General features: G+C 29.2%; 1 protein-coding gene across 1 annotated transcript; it reads left to right on the top strand.

Moving 5' to 3' along the window:
- Window positions 1-10: 10 nt before the first annotated feature.
- Window positions 11-19,770, top strand: LOC107071698 (LIM and SH3 domain protein F42H10.3). The gene is made up of 6 exons (XM_015330907.2): window positions 11-1,077; window positions 5,799-5,893; window positions 13,407-13,678; window positions 13,927-14,136; window positions 15,096-15,238; window positions 16,171-19,770. The coding sequence occupies exons 1-6, from the start codon at window positions 1,009-1,011 to the stop codon at window positions 16,348-16,350; spliced, it is 969 nt and encodes a 322-aa protein (XP_015186393.1). The 5' UTR covers window positions 11-1,008; the 3' UTR covers window positions 16,351-19,770.
- Window positions 19,771-20,561: the final 791 nt, after the last annotated feature.

Below are 20,561 nucleotides of genomic sequence, written 5' to 3'. Positions count from 1 at the left end.
AGTTTTTGCTCGCGGTAGGAACCTGCAGAGACTACGTTGAGAGTTCCGAAGAAAGAAAGAAATAAAGTAAGAGTGGGAGGAAGAGTGAGAAAGAGTGAAAAAGAGAGAAAGAAAGAGAGAGAAAGAAAGATAGGAATAATAGACGATCTGGAGAAACCGAGAGGGCGCAGTGCGGTTCAATGCTGCTGGTGTCGGCGTGGCTCCTGCATTTTCGGCTCTCCGGAAACAAATAATTCAAGTTTAACCGTGTAAATAAATACTTTATCTCATTTCATCGTAACGTCTTGTGTGTTCTTATCAACAGAAGAAACGAATGAATAAAATACTAGAAAAAGAACGTTGTTACATTAATTCGTATTATCGGTGTTACTACTACTATTATTATTATTATTATAATCATTAAGAATTCTTGCTTTGGATCAGAAGAACAAATTCGAGTGAAACACAAACGAAATTCGGTGCGCGACAAAAAAGAAAAGAAATAATTAAAAAGAAAAATAAAACGTGCAAAGAGTGTAATCGAATACATAATCTACGACGATAATCAACATCAAACAAAATCGTCGTCGTCGTCGTCGTCGTCATCGTCATCACCACCATCACCATCGATAAATCCGAGTGCTTGTGCCTATTCTGTGCAAAGAAGGCACGTGTCCCTCCTTTCCTCCTTTTCCTCCTCCTCCATCTCATTTAAGTTGCTAGTTTTTAATTTGTTTTTTTCTCTCTTCCTCTTTCTCTGTTTTTCTCTATTCGTCGATTCGATTGATAGAACATCGAATAAGGAAGAACCCAAATTATTTATAAATTTTTTTCTTTATTCCTTTTCAATTTTTGTTTTTGTTCATTATTTTCTTAATCCATTTTTGTTTAAAGTTTGATCATACTTTGTTAAAGTTTTTTCTTCTGTTTCATTTCCTGGGTTTTTTTCCTTTCTTCTCTTCCTGTTTCATAAATCGTCATCTTTTCTCAATTTCCACTGGGATAAACGACGAAAGGAAAGGAAGGAAGATGAGCAAGACGTGCGCTCGTTGTGAGAAAACGGTTTATCCGATCGAGGAGCTCAAGTGTCTCGATAAGGTATGTTAAGATATTATTTTTGTTTTATTCTTGTTTGTTACTTCTTGTAATTTTTCTTTCGCTTTTGTAATTGATGATTTATTGTTCAATTTTTATTACACAAAATGTAGCCGTTTCTTTCTATCTTTCTTTCTTACCATATCCTCATCTCTTTCTATCTTTAGTTTTTACAATATTTTTTCCATCTTTCATACTATGTTCTCTCTTTTTCTATCTTTCTTATTATATTCTTTCTCTCTTTCAATTCTTTTTACTATGTTCTTTTCTCTTTTTATCTTTCCACATTTTGTCTTCTTCTATCTTTGGTTTTTCTTACTATATTTGTTCTCTTTTTATCTTTCTCTCTCAGTATGATCTGTCTCTTTCTATCTTATTCTTTTGCTACATTATTTTTCTTTTCATCTTCATATATATATTTCTTTTTTTCTTTCTTTTTCGTTTCGCCTTTCTCTCTACCTTCTCTTCTTTCTCTCTTTCTCTCTCTCCTTTTCCTTCTCTCTCTCTCTCCTTTTCCTTCTCTCTCTCTCTCTCTTTCTTTCTTTCTTACTCTTACTTACTCTCTTTCACATTCTATCTCACTCTGTCTCACTTTATTTCGACTTATGGTTTCGTGAGTCTCTCGAGAAGGCGTGCGGCCCACTTGAGAATTCATTTTGCGACGAATCGCAAGGACGTATAAGTTGTTCTCGATTCGATTTTGAGAGAAAAGGAAAAGAGAAAAAGAACTGGAAAAATATTATTATTGCTTATTATTTATAAGTAATGGCACAAATTTTGTATATTCAAAATATTAGGGTCGTTTACTTGCATATTATTTTGTAGTAGTGTTAACAAATATTTTATTCGGACAAATCTTTTAGATTGTTTATTTTTTTATTTGTTTATATATATATATATATTAAAAAAAATACTTTATAATAACCTCAACAGAATAAACAATAGTGTAATAACTTAAGCAACTACTATTTAATTATATAAATTTTAATAACGATATATGAATGACTTATACAATCTTTTATTTTAATAATTACATAGGTTTCATCATGCATCTGTGAAGAGGAACATGAGTACATATAGCCGTGTCAGATCAACAATTAATCTTGTTTTATTTCAATATTCTTACACGCGTTTATGAGAATCTCGTACAAGTACAATTTATTTCAGTTTCAGATTATTTGTTATTACTTTTTTTTCCTTTTCTAACAAAGTTTCTTCTTATCTTTCGACTTTTGACCTTCGAGTCGAAAGTTTAAGAAGTTAGTGTTACTTTGATAACAAATAAATATATGCACGTAGTTGTATTACAAAGTTTTAAGTCTAACGTAGAAACAATTATTTTTGTCTACCTAAATGCACTTTCATTAAAAAAAAGAAAAAGAAATGATTTTTACTCTGTTGAAACTCAAATTTTTTCAACCTCGACTTTTTAAATTTTGTATATTTTTGTTTTATTTTTCTTTTTTTCTTTTTTTTTCTTTTTGTAACGATTTGACCAAGGAAATCTTTCTTGCGCGACACATAGATCATTAGATCCTTAGTAAATCGCCAAGTTTCAATTACCATTGAAATTCGATCGTACATTGACGCAAATCCAATCTACGTCTTTCACCGGATGTCTTCAATACCGGATTGCCAGTGAATGGCATTAGAAGTAGCCAGAATTTTTCCCATTTTTTCCTTCTCTTTTTCGTATTGTTAGCAGATTAATTATCAGTCAGCAAATATTTTCTTCCGTTGATTATAATTATATATATATTTCTAAATTACAAATTTATTAATATTTAAGAATAGAAATAGATGTTTTGAGTACTTTTAATATTAATATTATTATTATTTCTTATTAACAATTATTATGTGATCAAATAAATAAAAATTAATGTAAAGGATAATACATATAACTACAATTACACGTATAGTACTTATAGAGACAAAATTTTTACTTTGAATCCTACATTGCATTAAATTAAATATAATAAATATAATAATATTTAATGTATGTGTGTTTTTAATATTCACAGTAAAGCATTCATTATAATTTAAATTCATCAATGATTGAGAATTGCGTGGGAAATTTAAATTCTATTTATATTTCCTACGATATCAAATACTGCGTTAAAGTTTATAATTATATATATTTTGTTTTATCAATTATAACATCTCACATAAAACAAATTAAAAAGTAATTAAAATAAACAGTAAAATATTGGTAAAATTGTTCGCGAGATTCATGTTACGTAGGTGTTACAAACTACAAAAGATAGTCATCCTAAATTTAGATCCATTAACTATCAAGAACTTCCCATTGATTTTCTAAATTTCCTTACTACTTGTATCGTCGGCTTTTATTACAGACGACCGAGAACACTTTTAATTTAGGAATTTGAACAAAACATTCGAATGAAAGATAAATTTGTTGTTTGCGTTTTCTACCCGGAGGGGGCACAAGAGTGTAACTTTTTCGAACATACTAATTTTATTCTCAACCATCAATTGGTTTATCAATTCGAAAGTGTGCAACCCGCATTTCGTGAAGAAACACGGCCTTCTAATTAATTTACGTCCCTCCATTAATAGCTGAGACTATTACTCGTTTAATTATCTACTTCTTTTTATTTTTCTCTTTCTTTCTTTCTTTATTTATTTCTTTATTTATTTATTTATTTATTTATTTATTTATTTATTTTCAACGACCTCGACTACCGTTGTGTCCGTTCGATACGTCATTCCACCATATAGAAAGTTAGTTCGTTTTTATTATATCGAACAAATATCAAAAAACTAATTTCTTTTTTTCTTCCAATAAAAGGATAAAAATATATTTCATTTTTGTCTTGGAAATTATTTTATACATTAACGCGAACCTCGATCAGAATCATTTGAAGGTATTTTTAAAAATGGAGAACAAGTATAAAGTTAGCAGTGGCACTATATACTTCCGTTCCCAAACCAACTTCCTTCCCAAGTTCCGTTGGGAAAATAAAGAAAAATATATATAGATCGCGTTTGAAATCGGAAAAATAGGATTTGTGAGTAAAAATACTGTTAAAGATTGTTTAAGAATGCTGTATGTAATTCAACAATAACGGTATCCAATGTAATACCGTTCGAATGACTTGAGAATTAAAGGAGAACTCGCGAACGCGATTCGTCATTCGATTTAATACACAATTTAACTGATGCGCCATGTTGTCGGCGTTAAATGTGATTATCGGAGCGTTAAAAAGATCCCTTTATTAGGAGTAACAAAAAGAATTAGAATAAGGAAATGGAGGAACATACGATCAAAGAACAAAAAAGATAAATTTTGATACCTTTTTTTTGTATTTGAAGATGGCAAATGGAAAAATTGTAACAAAGTCTATTTTTAGTAAGGAACGATCTTGAATAAATACGTATTGGCACATGTTACTACCACCAGGTTTTGTTGTGTTGCGTGGGTTTGGCATACGATTACAACAGGTGGGAGTTGATCCCAACCTGTTGCTTGCTCTACTCTAACACGAGAAAATCCCTACTCCTAAACATTTCGTATTTCTCGTTACCCTCTTGTCGTTAGACATATATATATATTTTTTATTATTTTCCATATAATTTTCAGATATTTAATTTTGTACCAAATTATAAGATGAATCATGTTTGCTAATTAACAAAATATATTTTTTTTTTAAGTATTTGTAGTCGAATCTATAAAAACTAATCCATTTAAAATAAATTCTAAACACTGTTAATTAATTTGGTACAATTTTTATTTTAAAGCAAACATTTCTATGCTAAAGTAACATTTAAAAATTTCTATATGTAACACGTTTACGTAATTAATCATCAAAGGATCTACGATTTCTAATTTTAACTGGCCAATTTTCTTTCTCTTTTTTCTTCTCTCTTTCTCACTAATAAAAATTCTTTGAACATTTTTCTAAGTTTCGACAATATTGCATACAACGAGGAATCTGTTTTGCAGTAGCGGCCCAAGTCTCGTGAGAAGATCTCTGTCATGAGTAAATAAATGGCAGGAAGCTTGCTAGTCTATTCGAAAAGTTCTATCATAAACATCTTTCAATCTGAACTTACGTGTTCATTCAACAAACGTTCTAATAAAACTTTATGTATCTAATCATTGAAAATAAAATTAAAAAAGCAATTTTCTTTTAGTATCTTTTTTCGTGCGTTTCGTATTCGCGACCAAAATGGTCAAACGACATTTTCGTGGTCGGATAAGCACGTCCGGTGAGAATCATTGGGGCTTAGTCATCCTTTAGTTCAGGAATAATCATCGAACCGTGAGAATAACGTCATTATAATTTTAAATCATTCAACGATCGAGACTTTTCCTTCGTGGAAATTCTAAATGATTTTCCTTGCATGCTTAAAAAAGAAATGGAGAGAGAGAAAAAGAATGATATACTCGACCTTTTAATAGCAATTAACAAGTTGTAGGTTGAAAGCTGATTCGTGACCTTGAATAAAAAGAGACAGATACAAGTGGATAGCTTTAAATCAATTCTTATCTCGATCTCTCAATCCTTCTTTACGATGTTTATGACGTTTATCTCGTAGCATTTAATGATCGATCTATCATTTCTTCTTCTTCTCCTTCTGTTTCTTCTTATATTTTTTTCTTTTTAAGTCTTACACTCCTTTTAAGAAATGCATTCTCACAATTCATGTTGTGAGTCCAAGTTTAACCATAAAAGTAAAGTACGTTCTATTTTCTGTTTCAGATATGGCATAAGCAGTGCTTCAAGTGTCAGGGTTGCGGGATGACCTTGAATATGCGAACGTACAAAGGCTTCAACAAACAGCCGTATTGTGAGGCGTAAGTCTATTTATTCTAATTCTAATCTTTTTATACGCTTCGATAAGATCTAATTAAAATGTCTACAAATACGTTCGAAAATTCTGATCGTTAGAAACAAATGTAACAAATTAACTCGAGTTTTGTTTGATAAAATAAATGTGTAATATTAAATTACTCTTGTACAATTTTTGTATAGTATATTGCAATTTAAAAATAATTAACCTAAAAAGTCTTAAAAACAAATAATAATAGATCTTAAAAATGATTCGAAAGCTTTTGAAACCACCCTGTATAGAAATATTGTTAATTAAGATAAAAAATAATGAATTTTTATTTGATTGTAATTGGTGGTCGGGAAATTTTTAAACTATTTCAACATATCGGAGTAAAAAAAAAGATGGCGTCGAAGTTCGAACGAAATTGACTTTGTTTTAGGGTTATAATTTATTTTTCAAATGAATTAAAATCTTTCGAGACTACCCTGCATAAAAATAATATCAATTAAATTAAAAGATAAAGTAAAAAAGAAAAAAAAAATGATGAATTACTATTAGGTTGTAATGGTAGTTGGGATTTTTGAACGATTTGAAGAGATTAGAATAGAAAGAAAGACGACGTCTAGGGCAGAATGAAATTGACTTAGCGTTAGGGTTAATTTCGTGCACTGGACGAAAATTAATCGGGTCCGTTAAGCTTGTGTTGTTGTAGAAGTTATAATAACTGGCGGACGGATGGGAGTTCCGAGGGGAGAGCCGTAAAGTCTCATAGCGCTCTCCTGTGATAAGCTCCCAACATATGCTGTTTTTATCATCTCTCTTGCTTGCTCGTTCGCTCGCTCTAAAAATGGCTTCTTCTTCGGAGATACGAGAGTGTACCATGCTAAATATAGAATGCCGATGAGAAGAAGAAGAAGAAGCTATGCCCAAAGTGGATTTCTTTTCTAAATTAATCATCTCTAACATTATATTTCTTTATGGAAAAAAACGTTCAATATGATTCATCAATTTATTTTTTGACCACGTGAGAAAAATAATTGAATTTGATTTATTAATTACATTTCATTGATTACTAATGATTGGTAACAAAATTACGTTGACTAACACTATACATTCCTGTGATTCATCAAATTGGTGTCACAAAAAGTAGCATCAGTGTTAATTACTTTCCCAAAAGTTTCTTTGATTTATTTATCAAAATTTTTTTTTAATATTGCAAAATTACAAGCCTAAAGACCTTTTGATTCGTTCTTTAGTTTTATAACCATCGATATAATAAAAAAGGTAGTGTACAGATCATAAAGTAGAAATGGAGTTCACAGTGTCGAACATCTCTAGCTCGACCATTGGATTTTTCTTAGTAGCAACGATCGACGGTAATTTGATTATTAGTCGGTACGACAATTACAGTGGCTTCTTGTTGTGGCTTCTTTTCTTCTTCCTCTAGCTCTGTTTATTTTTTTTCTTCTTCTTTTGTAACTGTCTTAAAACTCGATGAACAAAATTTATCATTTGTAGAATTATTCGACGATAATATTTTCACTGTATCGTACGGTGCAACGACGATGATGATGAAATCTTTCTGCTCTCTGTAAATTCAAAACCACGTTACTCTATCTCATTCTTCCTTCCTCTAAAGTCTTCCTTTATCGCGCATAATTTCCTTCGTAACGATGAGTTATACACTTGAATTAATATCACGAGTTATTTGATAACTACTATGAAATACCACATAGTCAAAGATCTATGAAAATTAATATAAGATCAAATAAACTATAAGAACTATGAAATAATTTAGTCATTTTTTTTATTTATTTAAAACTTACGCTTTCTCGATGATAGGAGATTCAAACTATTTTTTAAACTAAATTTTAGAAAAAAAAATACAAAAGTAATGGTACACATAATTCTGATTTGTAATGGGTTAATTTTATATTTTCTTTGTATGTAACTAATGGTGATGATGATGATAGTGATGATGGTGGTGGTAACTCATGCGTGTGTCGGATCAAGTGAACACAAGCCGAATGAGGGAGACGAAACACGTGTGAACGTGAAACTCATTTATTCGTCTGGTCATCCCTTCTTTTTCTCAATTCCCTCTCTTCATCCTCCTCTTCCTCCTCCTTTTTCTCTTCCTCCTCCTTTTTCTCTTCTTCGTATTTTACTTTGTTGTCTTTCTCACTCTCTTCTCACTTCATCTTTGGTTTCTTTTTACTAACGATCTCGTATATTTAATTTCACTAATTATTGAAAAAAAAAAAAACGGTCTGACAGAAAAGAAGACAATAAGAGAAGTTGTCTTATTAGACAATATTTCTAGATATTATTTTATTTTTTTTTTATTTTACGATGTACGATTTATATAAGGTGTTTTTGACTTCATTCGTTGCTATTGGAATTTTTGCGAATTTACATTAAATGACGTCAGTGCCTTCTGAGGAATTATCATTCGCGGTGTACCTCGAATGACTCACACGAGAACATTCGCCTCTTCTCGATTGGATTAGACGATGAAATGAGAGTGAAAAAGACATTGAATAAGATATTAAGTATTTTTGTCCTAAAATTTAAAAAATAAATAAATAATAATTTACTCCCACAATTTTACTTCGTTTAAAAAATGTACGAATATTTTCAATCTTTTTTTTATACTCTTAACCAATTAATTCGATAAGATTCGTTAAAAAAAATTAAAATAAAACGTTGTTTCTATTTTTAAATAGAAAATCTTTTTTACCCTATGGTTATTAATAAATTTATTAACATACAATTAATTAATTATTCAAGTATTTGTAATATGCGAGATAATAACGACGATAGGAAATAGATAAGAACTCGTAATAATTTATTTCTTATTTTCTTGTTTCTTTTTCCTTTTTCTTTTTTCTAGACAGTAATATGAAAGAATATAAATTTAGAAGCGAGAATAATAATGTTCTCTATTTAGATCTCGATATTATACTTAGCAACGCATAACGTGTATCTTCACATAATCAAAATGAAATCGCTGCTTTTTTCACGGATTAACAGTGCTGTTTCTTCTTATTTATTTTTCTTTCTCTCTTTCTCTCTCTCTCTCTCTCTCTTTCTCTCTTTCTTTCTTTTTTTTCTATGTACAACATACTCCTATATAAATCAAATGTAGTTTTGCGGTGGTAATTATACTACGCATGCGTATTACACTGCTATTTAAGAGAGAGAGAGAGAGAAAGAGAGAGAGTGGGAGGGCGTTATAAAGAAGAAAAAAATGGCGCGAAATACGAATATAAGACTCATGTGTAACGTAGATCTCTTGCGTGTAAATATAATCAGCTTGAGAAAGAAAGAAAAAGAAAAGAAAAGAGAATGAAAGAATGAGTGAGTGAATAAGTAAGTAAGTAAGTAAATAAATAAATAAGTAAATAAGAGAGAAAGAGAAAGAGAAAGGAGAAGAAGCAGGAAACATCGCCGTCTGTTTTGTCACGGCGGTGCGCAGTTTCAACTCGAAGCAATTTAACAGCTAGTCGTAAAAAGAAGGGGGAGTGTTCAGCGTAGCGTAACTCTTGTCTGCATGGTTATGGCAAACCGACCTTGTCCCACAATGCACTGCCAAACCCATAGCAGAAAACGTGAACGCCAAGAGAGACTTATCCGTGAACCCCTTAAATGCTTTTACTGATAATCGTTATTTTAATACTACTACTACACTACTATCCCACTTATCTTATCAGATACTATAATGGATTTAGTACACTGGATCTTCATAAATTTTGGGTTTATATAATAATTGTCAAAATTTTTGATGCATCAAATTTATTAATGAATACTTCAAGATGCATTTTTGATAATAATTCTTTAAATAATACTACATCTAGTAATTTTTATTAGTTATCAATTTTTGTACGTTGGATATTTGTCAATTTTGGATTTGATGTAATTGTCAATACTTGATGCATTATTAATTTATCAGTGAGCTTTTAGGATGCATTTTTGATAATAATGCAATGGATTTTTAAAAGAAGGGCACATGTTGCAAACTGCAAATGTGTAATATAAGCGATAATAAAATTTAACATAGGCCCTTCTTTCAGACCCTCATTCAATTATATCTAAAATAAATGTATTTAATGATTAGATATAATTTCAGTGAAGAATATAAATATTAATGAACTCTGGATGATTAATAATTCAAATAATTATATATATATTTGTCTTAATTATAGATAGTAATTAAAAGTTACAACCGCTTTTATTTCGGTTTATGTAACTTTTCAGAACTGTTAATTTTTTATTTTTCTTTCTTTTCCTCTCCCTTTTTTCTATACTTACAAGAATAACGACTAAAAGTAGTAACTGATGTATTGTATCGTGGGAAGCTGTTCATAGGATGAAAAGACGTCCGTTTTATCTTTCTAATCTTACAAATAGATTACGATTTGAAAATTTGCATTTCACATCGTTTCTTAATTTACGTGGATTGACGTATTTTCAAAGAGAAAGAGAGAAAGAGAAAGTAAAATAATAAAAAAACCGTACGAATTCGAAAATGTTTATAAATGTACTTATACTACCATATTCTGCATTCACATCCACTTTCTTCTTAAGAATTGAAAGAATGCGAACAGTTTCGTTTCTCTAAGGCTTCCGTCCTCATACGATTGACACTTATATATATTCGTTGTGTACTTGTACTCTTCCCGAAGCCTGTTCTAAACTTAACGCTCTACTGGAATGTAATACCTCTGACCCCAACAACAAATCCATTCCAGGCTTGTACAGTGTGCTACTCCGTTAAACATCGAGGAAATAGCCTTTTTGGAATTATCAACTTCTTCCTAACCATCTTTTAACGTTTCTGTACACCATACGTTTCCAATTCCAACCAATTGCATACGAGGAAAAAAAGACAATTGTTGCATTTAAAAAAAAAGCAATATAAATTTTAGTATGCAATTTTATTACAATCGTTGCCTCTAGAATTGTTTGGTTATGAAAGTATATACAATTTTATATTGTATAGTTTTACTATAATTTTATTTATTAATTTTTATATTGTGAAATTTTACACAATTGTTGCATTTAAATAAAACCATATAGTTGTACTGTGTAATTTTATTACTATTTTTTTGATCATTTACAATAGTTAAACGTATATTTTTCATAAATATCAAATATAATTATTTTTGTAATTGCTCACTTATATAATACAATAGTTAAACATATAATTATTTAATATTAATATAATAATGTAAAGTAACGATTTGATGACACTTAAAATAAGTATAATAGGATAATGAAGATAATAATCGTTTAATCTCGGTTTTATTTTTTCTCTTTCTCCCTATCTCATTGTAAGTATCCAAAGACAAGAAGAGGAACGAAAATGTATACCTAATTATTCGATGCAATTGCGTAACGTACATACGTTCATGATTACTGGTTAAGGCATGGTGAGAGAGCCCCACGGACACCGTATATGGAAAACAGACTCGTGACACAAATCTCGATTACTACGTGCACAACGAACTTACCTTACCCTAACTGACACATGTATATATTATCTACATTTGTTTCCATCTATCTATCTATCTATATATCTATCAAAATGCATACATGTTAAACACATATACACTTCCCCTCAAAAGTTTTAAATAATTGGCTGATTTTCATGAAAATTAAATACACCGATAAAGTTATCAAAGATCAAATATTAACAAGTTAAATTATTTTTTATGAAATTTCGGTATCTTTATGACCATTATACTATACAATATAATATAATTTAAAACGATATTTGGAGTGAACTTTCGTACCGGGGTGACATCTTTTTGACCTTTAACAAGAAATATGAAAACATATGTGCAATTAAAAATCGAAAAACTAATTGTTAGGATGCTTAGAATATAAAAAATAATGAAAAATATATTTGTGTTTCTTGATAAAAAAAAGAATAATACAAAATTTAAAACATACTATAGTAAAATCTCTGCTATTCGAATTAATTGGGAAACGCAATTGTCGTGTCAGATAAAGAAATTTTCGTATTACTATACTAAAAACTAGTAATTTCTTTTGCACTTTCATCATTTTTTATAGTTTATGGAGTATTTATTTTTTCCATTTCAACACTTATTGTTAGTATTGCACAATTCGTTTTTGATGCCATTATACACGAATAGTAATTGCATACGATTTCAATTATATACTGGAACAATAAGGGAGCTGTAATATTGTATAAAGGATGGTACTACATTGTCGACTATTTGTTTCGATAGTAGATAACACAAGCAGGAAGGTACATATATACACACGTCTCGATAATAAAACATGTGGGAACAGAGCGTTCCGAATAAAAGATCTTTGGATACTTGGAGGTTCCATTGTACTCAAGAATTTTTTTGATAAATTAATTTACCTCGATTATACTTTGAAGGACATTAATTTTTTATTATAAATTTACAGGAGTTCTTTGAATTTACGTAGAGATGTCAAACTTTCGGCGGGTAACAAATACACATATACATTTACGTAGTTAGTTGGAAAGCCTTGCATGTATGCATTTCGATGAAACTCTCAGATTACTTAATCTCATCTGATGGTTTCATTTCATTTCATCTTCCTTCTTTTCTTCGTCTTGCAAAATTTCACTATTCGATCTCCCCTTCATACTTCTCTGGTTTTGTATATTTCGATCATTCGAAACGCGTTACGATTTCTCTGGAGAAAATTATCGACACTCATTGCGGAGGATGGACTCATGAGATAAGAAAAACGTCATTGACCTCTTGTCATCGTCCTTTTTTTTTCTTTTTAATATATATTCTAATTTTTCAATAACAATATATGTATATATATATAAGTAAATTAATGTCTTTTTTTCATTCATCAAAAGTACACTTTATTCGATTTTTCAATTTTTTTTTCTTTTTTTCATTCATCAAAATTACACTTTATTCGATTTTTCAATTTTTTTTTCTTTTTTTCATTCATCAAAATTACAATTATTCGATTTTTCAATTTTATCGTTTAAACTTAAAAATCTTCGTGAAAATAAATTTTCTTCAACTTTTGTTGCGAAAAAAAAAATTCATAATTCTTCTGTTTTTTTTTTTTTTTTTAATGTCGTATGTAATATTTAAATGCTTGTCCAAATTTTCAAAGCATCTCAAAAGACCCTTTTCCTCGAGTTTCAAAGTTGTTAAACGAAAGATACTTACGTGGTTGGCTTTGTCTTTTCTCTTACATTGTTCTTGAATGCTCGAAAGAGTGCCATTGTTATTTTTCTTTGATCTCTTTTCATATCGTAATCCTTCTCGTGTTCAAAGTTCGTGAGTGGAATTATAATAATGTTTTAATAATCCACATGATATATCTTATGACACTTCTTATATCTGTCAAAATCAGCTGATCACTTTAGTGTGTTTATTCAAATATGAATGAACACACAAATACAATTTTATTTATTCATATCATTTTTTAATTATCATCATTATCATCGTCATCGCGATATAATTGTTATTATTATAATTTTTATTGATATATTTTCTGTGCAGACATATACCAAAAGCAAAGGCAACAACAATGGCGGAAACACCAGAATTAAAACGTATTGCAGAGAATACAAAAATTCAAAGCAACGTTAAATATCATGCAGAGTTCGAGAAGGCAAAGGGAAAGTTCACGCAAGTCGCGGATGATCCAGAGACGTTGAGAATCAAGCAGAACAGCAAAATCATTTCAAACGTTGCTTACCATGGTGAACTTCAAAAGAAAGCGATCATGGAACAGAAGAGGACCATGACCGGAGAAAATGGCGAACAAATAGGTCAGTTCTCTCTCTCTTTCTTTTAAATTTAAATTAAATTTCAAAGTCAAATCACAAATCATTTGAATATCCAATACAAAAAAAAAAGACAATTTTTATCATAAGAAACACAGAACAAATTCATAAAATACGTAAGCTAATGGTGTCCTTGAGTAAACGTTTGTCTAGTTTGCTTTATTTTCTTCCCCTTTACGTGTCTAAATCTAATTATTTGTTAGCTTTTCGTTGCTTTTTTCTATGCTTTTTAGAGTACGTAGAGTATACGGACGGTACAATCGCACCTGCCTCGAGCAGTTACTTAAATGCGAATCCACCAGTTACGAGAACGGCAAACTCGCCTGTACAAAGGACACCAGGTAGGATCGCTGATTACGATCCCCTTAGTGAAGCAAGGCCGAGTCCTTATTCCGCTAGGCAAGCCGCAACCACGGTCATTTATACCAGTGACAAAGGTCCAGGTAAGTTTCTCTTCCTTGATCTTGCTTTATAACGCATTACATTTATTATACATATGTACTTTTTATATAAATATTTGTATATACGCCGCGTATACGTTTTTTCATTATTCTACATCATTTTATATAACACCCTTTTTAAATATAATCAGGTACTTTGGTTAATTGTTTATGTAGTCTTTTGTCTTCGCAATATTTTTATTTCAATTAGATTACTATTTTTATTTTATATTTATATTTATATTTAATATAGAAAAAATTAGCAATATATATATTTTTATTTTGCATTATAAGATAATTTTATTTCAATTGAATTACTATTTTTTGATTTATAAATAATAAAAAAATGAATATCTATACATTTCTATTTTGCATTTTAGGAGATTAAAATAAAAAAATTATAATATTATTGTTTTTTATTTACACAAATTTGCAGTAGCATTACATAAAGAATATGAGTTGCTCGAAATTTCTATATCCAAATTAGATTATATAATTTTTATTTATAATTAACAATAAATAATAATAATAATTTCAAGTATAATTTCAAAACCTATTAGGCCACGAGTAAAATATAAAAATAAGAAAAAAATAGCTCGTGACTTGGCTTAGTCATAGATTTAGAAAATGAACATTTCATTAGACGTTATCATCATCATCATCATCATCATCATCATCATCATCATCATCATCATCATCATCATCGTCGTCGTCGTCGTCGTCGTCGTCGTCGTCGTCGTCGTCGTCGTCGTTTTGTTACGTTCACATACAACATCTGTCCAACGAGATCTATCCGAAAGTTCCTAAGCGTAACCAGCAACAGCACCTTCGTTGTCAAGTTGAAGAATTTTTTTTCGTGCTACGTCATCCTTATATTTATTATATTACTAAACCTAATTATAATTTATTTTATCATTAATATTATTTTTATATTAAGAAGAAAATTTGTTCATGTTGTGCAGTGACGAATCCACCAACACGAAAAATTGGTTCCGTAGCGGATATCGACCCGGTGAACGACTATTATGGATCGCTCACGCCTCCGACGAATAATAATCACGTGATACAGCATCATCCACCACCACCGCCACCTACCAACGTCGGAGTAAGTTATAATTTTACGCGCCAATTTAGAACTCTCATTTTATATTATCTTATCTTTTTAATGTATAATAATTAAGAAAAATTATATATATATATATATATATATATATATATATATATATATATATTTTTTAATACTTCATTTGCAATGATCAAATGCTATTTTAAAATCTTACACCTATTTATGTCTATTGTTTATAAGTTTTATTTTTATTAGGAAGTTATTACTATTATTGTTATTTTATGTTCTTTAAAGTTTTTAAATTATTTTTTTTTTATAATTATGTTGTAGTTATTATTAGTAAAGAATGATATAAAAAAGTATAACTATAATTATTTATATACTATACTATATCAAGGCTTTTTAAAGTATGGAGTTACTGTCTCGTATAAGGCCACGTAATTAAATTTTAGGGCGTAGAACTGTTTTCATAGTTTTAATATGTGGTAAAATTATATTTGTAACCATACCAACGTATTGTTTTTAAGAGAGAATTTATTTTTTATATTATTTATTATAAATATATCAGCCAAGTGGAAAAGTTTGAAATATCCTGCTATTTAATATACTAATAATTGAAGACCACCCTATAACTTTAACTAAAATTTTAAGTATTTTAACCCTTTGCCCTCCGAGCAATTTTTAACATGACGTTTTAATAATTCCGGGTCATTTTGACCATGACCACTTTCAACTTCCGTTTTTTCGCGTTTTACACTACAGATAAAAATACGATCGAAAGAAATAGAGCAAGCTCGGTCACAAGACCGATTATACACACTAAGCGTGTGCCGAAACATTTTCCTACCCGTATAAAGATACAATGTTGCCTCTAAATGCCGATGTCGCTGCAGCGGCGACAACGGAGTGCAAAGGGTTAAAACAAAAAGAAAAACATTTTCTAGTTATTAAATATTTGATAATATTTTCAGAGAGTATATAGAGCGTTGTACGATTACGAGGCACAAGATTTGGACGAAGTAAGCTTCTGTGATGGTGACCTGATTGTCAACTGTACAGCCATTGATGAAGGATGGATGACAGGTTTGGTACAACGTACAGGTCGGCATGGTATGTTGCCAGCGAACTATGTCGAGCCAGCGCAGATCTAAGGGCCATTATTTTTTGAACGATGAATCTTAGCAGCTGCCATCATCTCAACTTCTCCTTTTGTTGTCACCGTTCATTTGATCGCAACTTTTCCATTTCAATCGAATGAAACGCTACTGGTGTATACACTGATGGTGTGCATGTATGTTTGTGTGAGAGAAAGAGAAATAGAGAGAGAGAGAAATATTCTTTGCTTGCGAGAGAAATCGTCTGCTTTTTTTTCTCCTAAATTGTTTTATGTACAATGCTCTCCTTGCCGTGTTAGAAAAAAGTTAAACAATATTTTCAAACAGGACACCACTCTCGAGATGATCGTCTTGTTCGCACGGGATTGTTGTTTCTTTAGTTCTTTTTTTAATATATATATATTTTTTTAAATTGAAAAGAATAAAAATGAGATAACGGATAAATAATTTTTGTCATCGAAAGGCTGCTTCTTCTCGTGTTGTTGTTGACGTTGTTGCGTTATCATTATCGGTGTCATTTTTAGACGCACTGCTATACTTTTTTCTTCTTATCTCGAAGCGTTCATAGTTTCTTTTTTCTTTTTTACATATCGCGTTTTTTGCATTTCGCGTAACAAACGTTATCTATATATATATATATATATATATATATATATGACTTCTAATATAATAGAGATATAGTAATAGCTATATATGATTACGATTTGGGGACCAAGCATTTTATAATGAATTTTACAAATAAATATATACATATATTTTTTTGTTCTCGAGCGAACCGAGGAATATAATAATAGTTACAACAGATTGCTTTACTTTCCTGTATTTGTTATAGAAAATAATTCTATCTTCATTCGCTCGTTGCTGGCGCAAACGCGACTTTACACGACTAAATTATAAGATTCTAATTCAACAAATGAACAATCAAAAATTCTAAACATTACCTTTCTTCAATAAGATTTATTACACACATTCCTTAATTGCTGAAGGATTCTCATTATTTTTATTTGTATTTCTTATAGATTATGAGATCCTTATTGCATACTGCATTTGTAAACTGTGACCGTAAAGCTTTTAGATGGACTAAGATTTCTTAAATGATTTTGACACGTTGCCTACCATATTAGTTCTACGTGTTTTGCTGTAGAGGCCTACAATTCTGAGATTAGATAGAAAAAAGTAATGCCAGTTATAAATGATCTTCATGGTCCCATTAATAAGACAAACACTGGTCACGGGTGACCGACAAGGATGTCAACGTGTTAAATATTAATTACTTTGTTTAGACACTTTTTAGATAAACCTTTTTTATACATTGTACAACTACAAGTTTATTTCATTAAATTGTGAGTTTAAATACGAGTCTAATGTATTTTTTAGTCGAATAGTTAAGTTTTATATTCATCTATAAACTTTTGGTTCACCTAGAAACTTTTAGTTTGCATTTTATACTTACTTTGTATAAAAAAGAAATAATTTAAAAAATGAACTCTGTGATTGTTGTGCCTTTGTCGTCGTTGTCGCCATGTTTCTTCTTCCAATCTAATTTTTAACAATCTTGTCTCTTTTACGAAGAAATACGAATGAAAAGAATCTATTTATTTAACTCATATATGTGCCTTATATATATCGACACACATTTATACATAGAAATTTGTAGGATTCTTAATTTGATCCATTTCTTCGAGAATATTTGATACCCTATACGTATACATATTACTACTACATAGAAAATAATAATAATAATAAATATTATTATTATTGTTGCCTTTATATTCTATAGAGAAGATTTATCGTATGTATTTTATTATACGATCGAGCAATTGCTATTAAAAGAGACCACGAACATTTTAGTGTCTATTAATAATTAATCGAGTTTAATTAATTACATAGATATAAATATAGCAAGCGAGAACACGTTAAATTCGTTTTTAAAGAACAATATAAAAGATAACAATCGTTAAAAATGTTATCGCTGATTCTTTTTCTTAATTTCATTTTTTTCTTTTATTTTTATTATTTCTTTTTTTAATTAATTAATAATATTAACCGACCCTATCTATTTGATAGTTTTTAAGGTCCATTCGCAATCCTGCGGTCCCGTTTGTTGTAAGCTTTGCACAAGTCTTTTTTTCTAAATCATTTTATTTTCATTTTTTTCTTTAATAAACTTTTTTTCTTTCCCTTTTATTTTATGTTATTTTCAATTTTGTTTGTTTTAAATACGTATCATCTCGCAACGGCAGGGTATTTGAGGATACCACTTACCATTTTATGGAATATTATAAATAAATTAATGTTTATTACAGGGTGAATTTAACATTTTTAGATGATTTGAACAATTAATTATTCTTTTTCAATATTTTTTAAACCTTTTTTTTTACAATTTAAATAAAACTATCCAGAGAGAGTCTCGAAAAAGTCTAATTTATTTATATTTTTAAATTATCTAAAAACTTTAAGCTCAACCTGTATACATAAATTTAATAAACGCATTTAAAATGCGTTTTGTTAAATAATTTGTTTTTCTTTATAAAATTTCTTTTCTTTCTTATTATTTTTAATTTTGTTTTGTAGTGTCTTCGAACAAATTAATAAATGAATGAAATAAATCATCGATATTTCCGAACAACAAAAAATACGCATAAGAATTATTGTTATTCGTTTAAAGTAATAATTACGGGATTCCTCAGAAAATAAATAAATAAATAAATAAATATATTAATAATATCAACATTTACCTGAATAGATTGATTTTAGTTTTTAGGGCCGACGTTGTTGTTGTTGATAGTGTTTGTAAGTTTATCCATAAAAAAAATGTAAAAAAAAAGTTTAGAAAAAGTAAAAAAATATATATATATAATTTACGCAATGCGTAAAAAGAAGTAGCAATTGAATGGAAAAAATTGTTATACTTTGAATAAAATGCACTTTTGCAATGTCGTCGTCGGCCGACTTCGTGATATGCGAAGAGAGAATCATATTTCTTGGCGATATGTATGTATTATGTTACTCAGCAATACTTTAATTGTGAAAAAAAGGAATAAAAAATAAAAGAATAAATTATTTTTTTTGCTGATAAGATGATAATGAGGATATATATATATATATAATTACAAACTCGAAGTATACAGAAATATATTATGTTAGCGTTGTATTTAGACAGATAATATTATATTATGATATGAAAATCATAAATAATGAATATGTATGTTATGTAAATATTTCTTGTTTCTTTTCATTTGATATATTGTAAACCAGTCTCATCATCCCATTTTCCCTTTCTCAAATATTCGCCGATTAATTTTGATTATATCAAGACGAATATGAGACAGTATGAGAGTATGCCGAGATAAAAAATATGTGCCCTTTTTATTAATTATAATAATAATAATAATAACAATAATTGTGTAAACGTAATTAAATAAAAATGCATATGCTGTAAAAGTATGCTAAAAAGTTCTAAATTACTTTAAAAATCAATTATGTTGTCTTAAATATATTTTTTAATTCCATTTTTATGCAACATTGTAAGACTCTAAGTTTTGTTTATTATTTACAACCCTAATCATAATCCTAAAAGATCTATAAAAAAAAAATAATTTTTAAAATCACCTAAGAATTTTTGGCCTATTCTTGAATCAAATTTGTGCATTTTGTCTCACAACGGGAGAGCCAGATTAATAGGATATTCGTTTTCTTAAAATTTGACACCGTGGAAATCTCATTGAGCTTTATAGTTTTCTACAGCGTGTTAGACACAAAACTTTTCAACTCATCGTCATTCATGTAACTCGGAACTTTTCAATCTACCCATGTACATTTTTTCTAGAATTTCTTTTTTTTTTTAAATTATACTATAATCAATTAATTTTTCCATTTAGCACAAAATAAACTGGTATATAAGAATGTATGTGAATTTTCTTCTTCATTTTCTTAGAAAAGGTTGAGTATTGAGTTTTACTGCTGGTACATTATATGGTCCTGTAAGATCTCTAAAAAATAGTAAAATTAAAAAAAAAATCATTGTCCTATAACCTTTTTGTCAGTAATTTTTTTATTATATTGGATTCCATAAAAATATTATGATAAAAAGCAAAGAAATGTGTAGTTTTTCTTCTTTTTGTTTTATATTTTTTGTTTTTAAATTATCAAACTTCACTCTAGCATTCCAAGTATATTTTTGTTTCTTTGCACACATTGTCATGTATTTTGCTCTTTACGATGAATTCAGCCGATTGTACAAAAAT

Source organism: Polistes dominula, unplaced genomic scaffold (genome assembly GCF_049000335.1).
Source record: "Polistes dominula isolate Pdom_NZ unplaced genomic scaffold, Pdom_raw_medaka contig_15, whole genome shotgun sequence".
NCBI lineage: Eukaryota > Metazoa > Arthropoda > Insecta > Hymenoptera > Vespidae > Polistes > Polistes dominula.
This window is presented reverse-complemented; position numbering and strand designations above follow the sequence as displayed.